This window comes from Papaver somniferum, chromosome 7 (assembly GCF_003573695.1).
Source record: "Papaver somniferum cultivar HN1 chromosome 7, ASM357369v1, whole genome shotgun sequence".
Classification (NCBI taxonomy): domain Eukaryota; kingdom Viridiplantae; phylum Streptophyta; class Magnoliopsida; order Ranunculales; family Papaveraceae; genus Papaver; species Papaver somniferum.
The window spans coordinates 26,108,514-26,121,979 of record NC_039364.1 but is presented as its reverse complement, the minus strand read 5'-3'; the positions used below and the strand labels follow the sequence as shown (position 1 = coordinate 26,121,979).

The 13,466-nt window shown below is 38.3% G+C and overlaps 3 protein-coding genes across 3 annotated transcripts; all 3 read right to left on the bottom strand.

The window, feature by feature from the left end:
• Window positions 1-2,042: 2,042 nt before the first annotated feature.
• LOC113296757 (putative disease resistance protein RGA3) lies at window positions 2,043-2,872 on the bottom strand. Its single transcript, XM_026545083.1, has one exon. It carries the CDS (start codon window positions 2,824-2,826, stop codon window positions 2,050-2,052), a length of 777 nt encoding a protein of 258 aa, XP_026400868.1. The 5' UTR covers window positions 2,827-2,872; the 3' UTR covers window positions 2,043-2,049.
• Window positions 2,873-4,383: 1,511 nt separating this feature from the next.
• Window positions 4,384-7,260, bottom strand: LOC113296753 (putative disease resistance protein RGA3). The gene has a single exon (XM_026545080.1). The coding sequence runs from the start codon at window positions 7,022-7,024 to the stop codon at window positions 4,730-4,732; it is 2,295 nt and encodes a 764-aa protein (XP_026400865.1). The 5' UTR covers window positions 7,025-7,260; the 3' UTR covers window positions 4,384-4,729.
• Window positions 7,261-7,381: 121 nt separating this feature from the next.
• LOC113296752 (probable sucrose-phosphate synthase 3) lies at window positions 7,382-12,889 on the bottom strand. Its single transcript, XM_026545079.1, has 12 exons — window positions 12,462-12,889; window positions 11,870-12,096; window positions 11,707-11,770; window positions 10,916-11,611; window positions 10,594-10,725; window positions 10,224-10,355; window positions 9,965-10,141; window positions 9,786-9,839; window positions 9,638-9,700; window positions 8,519-9,487; window positions 8,194-8,321; window positions 7,382-7,923 (listed from the first exon to the last, which is right to left on the bottom strand). Exons 1-12 carry the CDS (start codon window positions 12,726-12,728, stop codon window positions 7,629-7,631), a joined length of 3,204 nt encoding a protein of 1,067 aa, XP_026400864.1. The 5' UTR covers window positions 12,729-12,889; the 3' UTR covers window positions 7,382-7,628.
• Window positions 12,890-13,466: the final 577 nt, after the last annotated feature.

Sequence of the window (13,466 nt, the reverse complement as noted above, 5' to 3'; positions counted from 1 at the left end):
CCAAAACCGTATTGGCAAGTTGGCTTGAAATCTCAAAGCCCTTGCCACATTCAATATATGTTGATGCTTTCTCTCCACTCTTCCATTTTGTTGCGGAGTGCCTACACACGATGTTTCAAAAACTATCCCATTAGTCTTAAAATATCCACGTAATGAATTAAACTCGGTACCATTATCACTTCTAACAACTTTGATATCTTTATCAAATTTTCGTTTCACAAGAGCAATGAAATCAAGAAACGTTCGTTCAACTGCCGTTTTATTTGGAAGTAAATGAATCCACACACCTCTTGAAAAATCATCTACTATTGTTAAAAAATATTGTGCTCCACAAGACGATGTAGCCCTATAAGGACCCCATAAATCTATATGAATCAACTCAAAAACAACTGGATTTACTTAGACTACTAGTAAAGCTACTCCTATGTTGTTTCGCTCTTGGGAAAATATCACAAACTTCATTATGCTTCTTCAATCTACTCACACCCGGCAACCTTTGCAATACTTTTTCTGATGGATGTCCCATTCGTCGATGCCACAGCTCGTATGATTCTCCACTGACTGCCATAACTTCAACTCGAGGCACACCACAGAAAATATACAGTCCACCTTGTCGTTCACCCATTCCAATCACCTTCCTCGTCAACCGGTCCTGTATAAGACATAAACTGTTAGTACATTGTACCGTACACATTAATTCATCAATAAGTTGTGTGACTGAAATTAGGTTACAAGTTATTTGAGGCACATAAAGCACATTATTAAGTCTCAAACCGCCCTGCAGAATAATAGTCCCTATTTTCTCAGATTGTTGTGCATATTTTCCATCTGGGAGTCCAACAGTACACTCCACAATATCTTTCACATCAATCATGTCATCTCTTCTACACGTGACATGATTTGTAGCTCCCGTGTCAATAATCCAATTCGGTTTAGTTTGCTTACCTTGAAGTTGGGACGTATTTTTCTTTGCATTCAAAAACTCAAGCACCTGTCTGAGTTGTGTTGCGGTTACTCCCATCAAATCTGAGTCGTCTGAGGAATATGGACCATTTGACTGCTTTGTCTCTGATATATTTAGATTATGTGCTCGAACCTGATTGCCCGTTCCTTGTCCTCTACCACCTCTTCCATTCGCAAATCCTAGGTGATATACTGGATTCTTCTTTTGCGTATCATAATCTATATTCTTGTCTTTGCTTGATTCTCCATCTCCACCCATTCTCAACGATTTTTTTTTTTTTTTTTAGTTTTCAACCGGCTCGTGATGCCATGTTAAAACTTTGGTAAATTCCTTTCTTAATTTTATTCATAGTAGTTCTATAGATATTTATACATGACCGATAACTTGAGACTCAAAACTTTCCTAAGACACGGATTTGAGACTTTCCTTATAAGTCTCAAAATCATGACTTACATGGACAATCCTTTCCTAGTATATGACCACACTTTCCTAAAATATCACTTACCTTATCAGTCTCACATTAATGACTTACATGCACAATACTTTCCATAGACTGACCACTACGGTCTTGGAAAGTATTACACTTTCCTTAATAAAGATGCCTTAACTTTTTCATCGATCCAAAGTCTTCAGGAAGTCTTGAAAGGGAACTGCAGTTCTGCAACACCAATGTCTGCAAATTATATAGCTTGTTGACAAACCCTTCATGTAGTACATCAATCTTATTACATCTTGAAAGGTTTAGATACCTTAAATGTCTCAACTTCGAAAGCGGAGCTGGTAACTTCTGAATCGATGAACCAGTCAGATATATAACACGCAAATTCGTGTTATTAAACACACTTTCAATGTTTTCACAGTCGCCTACTTCAATGGCAATGAATTTGCGTAACTTTGTTGCATTACTCCCAGCTTCTGGAAATTTTCTTGGCTTTCCATCATCGAAAACTAAATGCAAACGCCGAACTTCAGAAATATCTACAACCTCATCAGCCTTCATATTTGTGCATTCGTTGGTGTCAACAACTTTTTGTGCAAGTAAATGCACAAGATCATGCATCTTGCAGTTCTTGATCTCATCGAACTCATCCATCTCTGCATTTTTGAAGTAACGAATGACACAATAAATTGTTAAAATACTCGTCTCCGATATCTTCCATGTTAATTCCTTCACGAGATGGCAGAAGGAAGCCTTCTGCCATCCATATCTGGATCAAAGTTTCTCGATTCATCTCCCAACCCCTCGGAAAGATAGAACAATATGAGAAACACTGCTTCAACATTGATGGCAAATCGTCATAACTTAACTTTATGATCGGTAAGATTGTGCTTTGAAACTCTGGCCTGTCCAAAACATCGCTTTCCCTAATTCCAACCCACTCGCTCTCCCCCTTCTTCGAATGCATAATATTTGCCAACATTTTTGCCGCAAGCGGTAAACCAGAACACTTATTCGCAATTTCCTTGCCTATCTGTACCATTCTTGGATTCTCCCCACCAGGAGAAAATGTTCTTTCCTTGATGATAGACCAGCAGTCATCTGCTGATAAATGTTTCAAATGGTACGGTGGAATGTTCCCTTGGAGGCTCCGCGCGACATGAAATTTACGCGTAGTTACTAAAACTGTACTTCCTTCTGCACCATCCATCAAGAAACTTTTTAGCTTGTCCCATTTCTCAATTTCATCACTCCACAAGTCATCCAGTACTAGCAAATACTTCTTGTCTTTCAAATTTGCACGAACATGACGTACCAGTACATCCACATTCGATCCACTGTCATACTTATTGCCAGCAATGGGCTCCATGATATCTCTTAAAACCTTTTCCATATCAAAATCATCAGACACATAAACCCACATTGTGACATCGAACTAGTTCTGCACAGACTCATCATTGTAGACTAATTCGGCCAGTTTTGTCTTCCCTAGTCCACCCATACCCACTATTGGTACCACCGATATTTTTTCGCGAAGATTATCTGGTGTATTGATCAGTAAATCTACAATGAATGATTTATCATTTTCCCTTCCAAACACTCCTGAATCACTTCCACAGGATTGCGTAATCCGATTCCGTCTCCTATTGGCATGACTAGATGTACTACCTTCGGCTCGTAACATATATCTAACCTTATCAGCAGCAATAGCATCAAACCTTTGATTAATTTCTTGAATACTATGAGCCATTTTTACACGAAAACCAAATCTATTAGAACATGTAAAGAGACCCTTTACCTTGACCCAGAGAATGTAAACTTCTTTCCGGCGCATAGCTTCATTTGCGTACTCATCTAGCATATCATCAGCATCATAAGCAGCACTCTTGAGCCTTCCCAGCCAAAGCCCCACAGATTTGTCACTTACTTGGCGATTCTCAGCATCAGTAGTTACAGCAGAGATCATCTCCAAGGTACCTTTAAGCTTCTTGAATTCATCGTCTACACCCCAAACCAACATAATCTCACTAGCAATAACAGCAGTCAACCCTTTCAGTATTTCAGTTGCACCACTAACAAGAATTGCTTCAGCCATTTCTGAAAAAATCTTCTTCAAATGATTCAACTACTTGCCTGACAAATTGTACTACAGAAATGAATGAATCTACCACAGAGAGAACACCATTAAATTTTGTCAGATCTATGACCAATATCTAGTGATACAATTCAAAGTTTGTAAATCTGAAGGGAAAAAAACACTGTTTGACTGTTTCTAAAGCTGATATTTCTATTTCTATACAACTAGTAGATGAATAAAAAAATAGACACAACCTAGGCCCTATGCTTCAAAATGAACAGAACGAAAAAGAAATAAAGTCAGACCCTACCATTACTGTCTTGCACATGGGATCATATTCCAGAACCCGAGTACAAGTTTACTCACATTGGGTCTATGGAAGATCACATTGAATGTTTTTTTAAATTTTAACAACAACAGCATTCGGAATCACAGTGAAAATCAGAATTTAACTACCATTTTTGGCAGATAACTTATGAAGAAAATGTTGGGAGAGAACCAAAAAACTTCAGACTCCAATAGTTCATTAAAAACAAATGCTCTGATCTGTCTGTACTGCGTCTGTCAAGGATGAGTTAGTGCATAAAAGCTGCAGGAGACAAACATTTTGCAATGCACCATGAGAAGATAAAATCTAAGGCCAAAGAGGTCAGCAACATAAGTCTGTTTAGGGATTGGAAAAATTTAAGGCCAAGAGTAGTACATCCACTTTGTTGCAAGAATGGGAAACCAACCTGCAGTCTTTCTTCTCATGATCAGAGTTAGAGTCAGGCCAGCCAGAGTCTAGTCAACAAAAGAGCTCATGAGATCTGAGATAAGCCAGACTTTGCAGGTACTCGGTGAATGTAAACAGTTCCGTATCGGGCTTGCAAGTAGAAAAAAGATTAGAATCATACTGAAAAATCTGGCAAAAAAATTTATCATTTATTGTTAAGTTAAAGTACAACACTCTAGAGCAATTCATAGCATACACCCCCTAAGATGTGAAAACTTTGAATTGAAAACACAACAATGGATGTACTACAACCATTTTCCCTAGGATTCATGAACCCTTTGGGAATCAAGAACCCAACAACCAAATAGTAAGATTCAATGAGATAATACAGAGTTTTGAACTTAAAAGAGGAAAAAATTACAAGGACAGGAAATTTCAAAGCAAAGAAAGAAAATGAAAGCAATACATAAATACAAAGATTTATAGAGAACAGTGAACTCTCATTTTTCTAAGTTTCCATGTAAGCTAGGCCTTTTAGTGCACAGTTTTACAAGTAGAAAACACAGGCAATTCTTCAATATTTGTATCAGAGATGACAAGCCATTTTAGACTATCCATTTTCACAATTTCTTTGGGTAATCTTTTAAGATTGGGACACGATTGCAGTCTCAACTTCGCCAAATTTTGGAGACCAGTGATAGAATCGGGTAATTCACTAACCTTTGTATCTGAAATATCAAGACTCTGCAGAGCTTTCCAACCAGCAATGTTTCTCGGTAACTGTTCAAAACTTTTGCAATATGAGATATTCAATGTGCGCATGTCGCAGAGACTAGTAACTGACTGCGGCAATACCTTTATTCCTGTATATGAAAGATCAAGATGCCGTAACTTTTTCATCGATCCAAAGTCATCAGGAAGTCTCGAAAGAGATGTGCAACTCTGTAATACCAATGTCTGCAAATTATAGAGATGGTTGAAAAACCCTTCTTGTAGACCATCAATATTACTACATCTCGAGAGGTTTAGATACCTCAAATGTCTCAACTTTGAAACCGAAGCTGGTAACTTCTGAATCAATGAACCAGTCATATATATTACGCGCAAATTAATGTTACTGAACACACTTCCAATTTTATCGCAGTTGCCTACTTCACTGGCAATGAATGTGCGCAACTTAGTTGCAGTATTCCCATCTTCTGGAAATTTTCTTGCATTTCCATCATCAAAGACTAAATGCAAACGCCGAACGTCTGAAAACTTTACAACCTCATCGGCCTTCATGATTGACCATTCATCGTTGCCAACAACACTTCGACCAAGAAAATGTACCAGATCATGCATCTTACAATTTTTAATCTCACCAAACTCATCCTTCTCCACATTTTGGAGTAATGAATGATCCAACAAATTATTGAAATACTTGTCTCCAATATCTTCCATGGATTCTTCACGAGATGATAGAAGGAAGCCTTCCGCCATCCATATTTGAATCAAAGCTTCTCGGTCCATCTCCCAACCCCTTGGAAATATAGAACAATATGTGAAACACTGCTTTGACATTGATGGCAAATCGTCATAACTTAATCTTATTATCGGTAAGATTGACTTTCGAAACTCCGGTTTGTCCAAAAGATCGCTGTCTCTTATTGCAGACCAGTCGTGCTCATCCTTCTTCGAGCGCAGAGTATTCCCTAACATTTTTGCCGCAAGGGGTAAACCAGAGCATTTTTCTGCAATTTCCTTGCCTATCCGTTCCATTCTTGGATTCTCTGACGCACCACCAGGAGAAAAAGCTTTTTCCTTTATGATAGACCAGCAGTCATCTGCTGATAATTGTTTCAAATGGTATGGTTGATGGATCCCTTGGACAACCCGTGCAACATGCATTTTACGTGTAGTGACTAAAACCTTGCTTCCTTCCGCACCTACCATCAAACAACTTTTCAGTCTATCCCATCGATCATTTTCTTCACACCACAAGTCATCTAGTACCAGTAAATACTTCTTGTCTCTCAACTTTACACCAACATGACGTACCAGCACATCAATATTCGATACATTGTCATACTTATTATCATCAATAGATTCCATGATATCTCTTAGAACCTTTTCCACATCAAGATCATCGGACACATACACCCACATTCTGAGATTGAAGTAGTTCTTTACAGACTCGTCGTTGTAGGCTAATTCAGCTAGTTTTGTCTTCCCTAGTCCCCCCATACCCACTATTGGTATGACCGATATTTTTTCACATTGATTATGTTTGTTTACTGCTGAATTGATCAATAAACTTACTATTTCTGATTTATCACTTTCCCTTCCAACCACTACTGAATCACCTGTGCAGGACAGGGTACTCCGATCCCGATTCTTGTTGGCATGTTTAGACATACTACTATTGGCTTGTAAATGAAATCTAGCCTTCTCTATAGCAATATCATCAAACTTTTGGTTAACATCTTTAATTCTGTGAGCCATTTTGACACGGAAACCTACACGATTAGAACATGTAAAAAGACCCTTTACCTTAGCTAAAAGAATGAATGTTGCTTTCCGGCGCATAACTTCATATGCGAACTCATCTAGTAGATCGTCAGCATCATAAGCAGCACCCTTGAGTTTTCTCAGCCAAAGTCTCACAGCTTCATCACTTACTTGACGATTCTCAGCATCAGTAGTTACGGCAGAGATCATCTCCAAGGTATCGTTAAGCTTCTTGAAATCGTCTTTAACAGCCCAAACCAAGGCAATCTCATTAGCAATAACAGCGGTCAACGCTTTCAATATTTCAGTTGCACCACTAACAAGAATTGCTTCAGCCATTTCTGAAAATTTCCTTCTTTTTTTCCTTCAGGTAATTATACTTTGCCTTGCTTATGGAAATGAACGAATCTACCGCAGAGAGAACACCATTAAGTTCTTAGATCTATGACCAAAATCTATTGATAGGATTCAAAACTCCAAAGTTTGTAAATCCGAAAAAATCAAAGATTGAAAGAAAGAAGAAAACATTGTTTGACTGTTTGTGGAGAAGATATTTCTATTTTCTAAACAACCAGTACAATAATTGTAGACGAATAAAGAATATAAAACTCAGGCCATATGCTTTAAAAAAACAAAAAAAAAAAGTGAGTACAATGTTAGTCCTATGATAGTAGGCATTGGGTCAGAACCCGGATATAATATTGTCGCACATCACATTGAATGTTTTAAATAATGTTGATATATTATTTAACAACAAAAGCATCCGGATTACCGAGACAATCAGAATTTGACTACCATTTTTGGCAGAAAATGCTCGGAGAACTAACAAAATTTAGACTCTCCGATAGTTCATCAAAATAAAATGAAAAAACAGATTGAAAAAAGTAAAATAAAAATTACACTATACTTGCCTTGACGTCTATACTGAGAATATATCTTTTTCTTACATTCTACCACCAACAGCTTTTGAAACCTGCTTTAAAGCCTTTGAGATTTCATCAGCTTTTGCTTCAGCATTTGTGTGTGCCACAAGTGGGCTTTCGCCTGGGACAATATCATCTTTCATGTAACTTCCAACTGTTCTCAGTAACTCTTCAGATCCTTTCCCTACTACCACCCCTTTCATTATAATAGTTTTATGGGTCCCAGATATTAGTTCTTCATAATCTGTATCGCCGGTCTCGCCAAGAACCACATACATGTTTGCCACGTTCAATCCCCACCGAACAAAGAGGTATCTTCACACAGAAAATTAAAAAAAAAAAATTAGCTAATTTATTCAGAGAAAAATATTGGTTTGTCTTCGCTATTAGTTTTAACTACTGAAGTCTCTAGTATCCGCATTTTATTCTATTTATCCATTATATGTCATATACAAGTTTTGTAAATAAAACTAAGAAGAACATTTAAGGTTTTCAGATGCACACAAGTCTTTTTCCTTTTGTTCTGTATCACATTCTAGCATCGTGTGCATTCCAATCAACGAATACGTGCTAAAAATGTCATACCTGAGCGCCTGTGATCGGGATGCAAGGAGAGGGATGGCTTGCATTCTTGTCGAGTTCCTGCAGTACATCAGATGACATCGGAGACCTCTCATCCGGAGCTTCTGTCTCATCTCATCCACTTTCTTTGCCTAAAACAGGAAGAGTTAGTTATAATGCCCAAAAATCAAAGCATACTATAGTAAGACTTTGGCCACATTAAGTTTAAGGCCAACCTTTTTTAGACCAACTACAGTCGTAAATGCAAGATGTATATTCTAAAACATTGTCCTGCTTCTAGGACTCTAATTAGAAAATGTCCCAAAAACTGCATATATTTCGTACATACCCTAGTAGGATCTTTGATCAAGTATGAGACACAGTGGTCGTTGCACGATTTCTTGTCTTCCTCAATGGGACTTGAAGAGGACTTCTCATGTTCACCACGACCTTCCTGTATGTTCATAAGTTTCCAGATAGTCCTTTTTAGACCATCACAACCCCAACGGTAATCAATATGAGACATGTAATCTGGGTCTGGATAGAGCTTTCCGTCATCTGTAGTGTAAGTGCCAGGATAATACACTTCACTCCCACTACTACATACCAAAACATCAAATTCAGTTACTTGGATCTTCCCAGATTTCAAGAAATCCAGTGTTTCGGACAACGGCATAGCAGTCGAGAGTGCAAATCCTGAGAACCTCCCAGTTTGAGCATCTGATCGGACTGCCTTGAATATCTCTTGTACTATTGGAAGCATCTTGTTCTCAGGGGATCCATCCTTATTATAGCAATCTAGGGCGATAATTATCAACTTACGTCGTCTTCTGAGTGCAGGGTATTTGTTCGGCACATTCTCAGGCTGTTTCTTTCCCTCATCAGCTTGTGGAGCCTGTTTAGGAATCTTACTTAAAACATTCTTCACTTGTTCTTGAAGCTCAGGACCACCTTGAGCTTTAAGTTTCTCTAACTCAGCTGGATCATATTCCAATGACCCGTTAAGCGAAGTTTTCTCTCCGTCAACTGAGAGCCGAAGGGACATATCTTGGACATCCCTAAGTGAGTCACCAAGAGATTCTTGTGCAACATTATCATCCACTGGAGTGTCGGTTTGCCACTGTGGGTGCCTCATTCTACAAGCTGCTACTCTTGTCAAGTATGTGCGGCAATGCTCCGGCCACGAAAAGAGATGTATATTCTTCCACCCGTTCTTCCTACATTCATGCCATAAAGTCTTCTCTGCTACTAGTTTTAGTAGTGCATCTGCAATTGCTTGTTGATCATGTGGGTCCACAAGTAATCCGTTGTTCAATGCCTGAAAAAACATAATTACAGAAGAAAAAGAAGGAAATTACGTTAGTAACCTGGATATAGCTTAGTAGCATATGTAGAACCAATTGTTTTGTGCACCTAGTTGTAATTCCACTGGTCAACAGTAAAATGTAATTTCACATGGCGGTTTTACCTGATGAATGTCAACTGGACCGCCATTTTTAGTAGCCACCATTGGCAACCCATGAGCTGCAGCCTAAAGTGTTCAGCACCAACAGTATTAGCGATTTTTCTGTTTAACAAAATAAGAAGATGGAGGCCATAATTTAACTTGAACTAACCTCAATTAAAGTAAGACCAAAAGGCTCCACCAGAGCTGGATTTATAAAAACTCCCTGCCATACAAACAACCACCTTGCTGGTCAGAAATGACAAATATCGTTTTTTACCCTCTTAAAAACCAAAAAGGACAAACTGAACATAGTTGAATCTATTCAGAGATTTTCCAATTTAAACCCACCCTTGTTTTTGCAGCCAAACGATAGATATCTGGAACATCTGATTGTCTGTGATGCTTTGGGTAGGCGACAAGCCCATAGAGATCGTACTTGTCAATCAATTTTAATACTGTTGTAAGCACACTTGCATTACCCGAGGACATTTCTTCTATATCATCTCTGTTTCCCATTATAAGCGTCTAAAAACAAGAAAAATCGACAGATTATGAGGATATCATAGTAACCGAAGTAGTTTGTTTGGCAAAGTGTTCAAATGCTTACAAGATTAGCTAGCTCTCTTAATGGGCGACATTCACCAAAGGCCTTCAACAGAGTGGTAAGATTCTTCTTGGGATCTGGTCTTGACAAGGCCAAGATCATCGGCTTGTGAGGATTTGTCAGGAAACGCATTACCTACAGTGCAAGTTTTGTTTCAAGAGAAAATATTAAAACAGCGAGATTTATGGAACAAATGAAGTAGGTTACATAGACCATAGCCCAACTATATAATAACATCGAAGCTAATATGGACAATGGTGTCAGGTGAAGAGGTGAGTAGAGATCAGTATGCAAATTGCTCAATTGAATCACATGTTAATTTGGTTGAAACAGCATTTAATTTAATACATATAATGGAAACACTTTTGCTTACTTCAGCCCAAATGGGTGGCAGAGCCCTTGGAGAGGACCCTTCACCCCCAATAAGCGATGTCAGATCACCTTCAGCTTCAGGAGGATCTTCTTGAACCTCAACGCTGCTGAAGTCCATACCAGGAGGAATAACCTGGAAAAATCAGATACTTGTTTCTCAAAATAAAAACAATAGGATACTCGGTGAATCTGCAGAATTCTAGGAGATTGAAAGAGAAAGTAAACTCAAATTGTTTTTTGTAGCAGAATTGTAAAGTATATTACTTTACCATTCTACCTTAAACTACCACTAACTCTGAATGAGATAAAAGTTTGCTACTTACAACCATCCTTGGCATGAATCGACCATGGCAATTCACTCCACGTCTTGCACGCGCACGCAGAACTTTCTCGAGCTTCACATCAAACCCATCATACAATCCCCACTGTTCATCAATTTCTTGTTTTGTACTTGTTATAACAAGCTCAGCAGCATCAAGCGACAATTCCTCTGCTTCTATCCGGCGCATTATTTTGTATGTAGAGTTAATATCCTCTTTTGACTGTCGTCCTTGCTTAAGAAGTTGTTCCAACTTGTTCCTCCCAAGTGAGTGCCCAGTAAGAACCATGGGGACATTTAAAGCACCAGAAAGGAGTGCTGCACTATCCCCTGCATCTGCATAATGTCCATGAATAACATATGGCCAAATAGGTTGGCCTTCACCTATCTGTTCACCCAGTACCCTAGACATATTAAGAACGTGAGCTACCGCTCCATCTACAAACTCTTGAATATGGGGCCATAACAATTCCTTGCTGAGGTATTTATCCCTTGGTCCAAAGGGTATTCTTATAATATACGCACCACTGCTCTCTCCAACTTCATCTCCTGAATCATCCACTCCAGAAGCTAACATCTCTGTTGGTTCTCCATAACTCCAATCAACCTCAGGTGAGGAAATTTGACGCGTAAACAGGTCTACCCTGTATACACCAGGCATCATAGCAAGAGCACGAGCAAGTTCTACCACATACTTAACCTGAAAGTTCACCCATTTAAGCAAGAAAGTTATACCAAAAACGCACACAAATGGGTCCCCTAGATTCACAAATTGTTATCTAATTACTTAGTTACCTGACCACCAGTATCAGAGTCTCGTCCGAGCTCCATTTGTTCTCCTCGGACCAAACCATGCAAACTGATCAGAAACATAAGATGCAGAAGTTGATATTAGTTGCACACAGACTGTAATGAGTTAAAACTGGGAGTCTGGAACTTGGTTTCTAAAAGAAAGTACCTGATAAGAACAATATAAAGTTTCTTTCCTTTATTATCATCAGACCATACTTCTAAATTGGATAAATTTCTCTGGAATTTCTTCCTTGGAGTAGACACCATATCTCCAATTGTATCCCCTCTTTCACCCTCAGACAGATCTTCAGACATATCTTCTGTCGCATCCCTCCGACCTTGCTCCCGTTCCCATCTCCTGTGCGTCGATCTTTGAACATCTTCCAACTCCAACTATCCAATTCACAAACAAAACTTTTAAACCCAAAATTTCAAAAATCCAAGCAGATACATATGTTCCAGCATTATATCAAAATAAACGTCCCAAAAGCAGAAAAAGAACACTCTACGGTTACCAGAAATTCCAAATTCACAGTGTCAATCCGGATTCAGTTTACACAACATTCATTCATTAACTTAGAATCAAATTAGCCCAATATCAACCTAATTTTCAATTTGCTTTTCGCAATTACTACTGCAATTGTAAGAAATCTTAATAAATTCAAAAAAAAAAAAAAAAAATTATGGACTTGCATTCATAATCTTCGTTATTATCAATTCAAATCAATGAAGAAAAAAAATTGATTTTGATTTAGTACCTGTTTCTTTTTTCGAGCTAGATGCCAAATTCTCCAACACATATTCTCAAGCCTAGAACTACGTTCACGAGCATTACGAGTAGCAACAACTTTAATCCAAGTTCTATGTAGATCAGTCTCATCAACACCAGTAACAACTTCTTCCACAAAATATTTAGTCGGATTAAAGTGTCCTCCTAATGGCGCTGCTGGTTTCGCATCATCAATCCCAGCTCCACTATCTAAAATCGCTTCCAAGTATCCATTAATCCACTCATTCCCAGCCATTGTCGAAAGATTTTAAGGTTGTTTTTTTTTGTTTTCAGAGAGAATTAGTTTTTAAGGTAAGTGAGTAATGTGGGTGAATCGATAAAGATGATGATGGATCATGGAGTCATGGTTTCAGAAAAATATAATGAATGATGATTCATTCATCATTCATTAATATCAGTTAAAAGAAATGCCTCAAGTGAAGGGAGGCCACGTAGAGAAATCAGTTAGGACTGTATACGACACACGTGTCAGAATATCTTGCCCTTTACACGCGTGTTTCGTGGTCAGTTTTCTTTTTACTTTTCTCACGGTTTTCTATGTTTGCCCGGTTCCCCATGCGATACTGTCGCTCTCTGCATTTCCTTTTCGTTTTGGGAATGTAATTTTTTCTTTCTTACACTTTTTGCCTTTCTAACTCCGTATTTTGTTGGTATTCCAATTTAAGGTCGCTTGATAACCCGTGACCTGCGGTGACATCTGCGATTTTTCTGAGAAACGGCTATCCACGCCGTGTATCGGTGTGTGCCAATCATATGCTGTGCCACCGATGAATGTCAAAATTGTCCATTTGATTTTTGTTGAAAGTGTGCATCTTTAGTAGGCTTTACCAAAAAAGGTTAGGTTGGATTTTCTGCAGTATCAAAAGGAAAATAATAATGTTTTATACGCTCCAACAAAGTAACCAAGTAGGCTTCAAACACCCGTCTCTTACAAAGTTGTAATTCCTACAAAGTTCTTTTGAAAAGAGAGTTT

Excerpts from the sequence above, each read along its gene's own strand:
- LOC113296757 (XM_026545083.1), bottom strand. The coding sequence starts at position 2,826 with ATGTGGGTTTATGTGTCTGATGATTTTGATATGGAAAAGGTTTTAAGA.
- LOC113296753 (XM_026545080.1), bottom strand. The coding sequence starts at position 7,024 with ATGGCTGAAGCAATTCTTGTTAGTGGTGCAACTGAAATATTGAAAGCG.
- LOC113296752 (XM_026545079.1), bottom strand. The coding sequence starts at position 12,728 with ATGGCTGGGAATGAGTGGATTAATGGATACTTGGAAGCGATTTTAGAT. Across the intron at positions 10,356-10,593 it reads TGCCACCCATTTGGGCTGAA|GTAATGCGTTTCCTGACAAA; the intron begins GTAAGCAAAAGT and ends CTTGCACTGTAG. Across the intron at positions 9,840-9,964 it reads GTTTGGCTGCAAAAACAAGG|GGAGTTTTTATAAATCCAGC; the intron begins GTGGGTTTAAAT and ends TTTGTATGGCAG.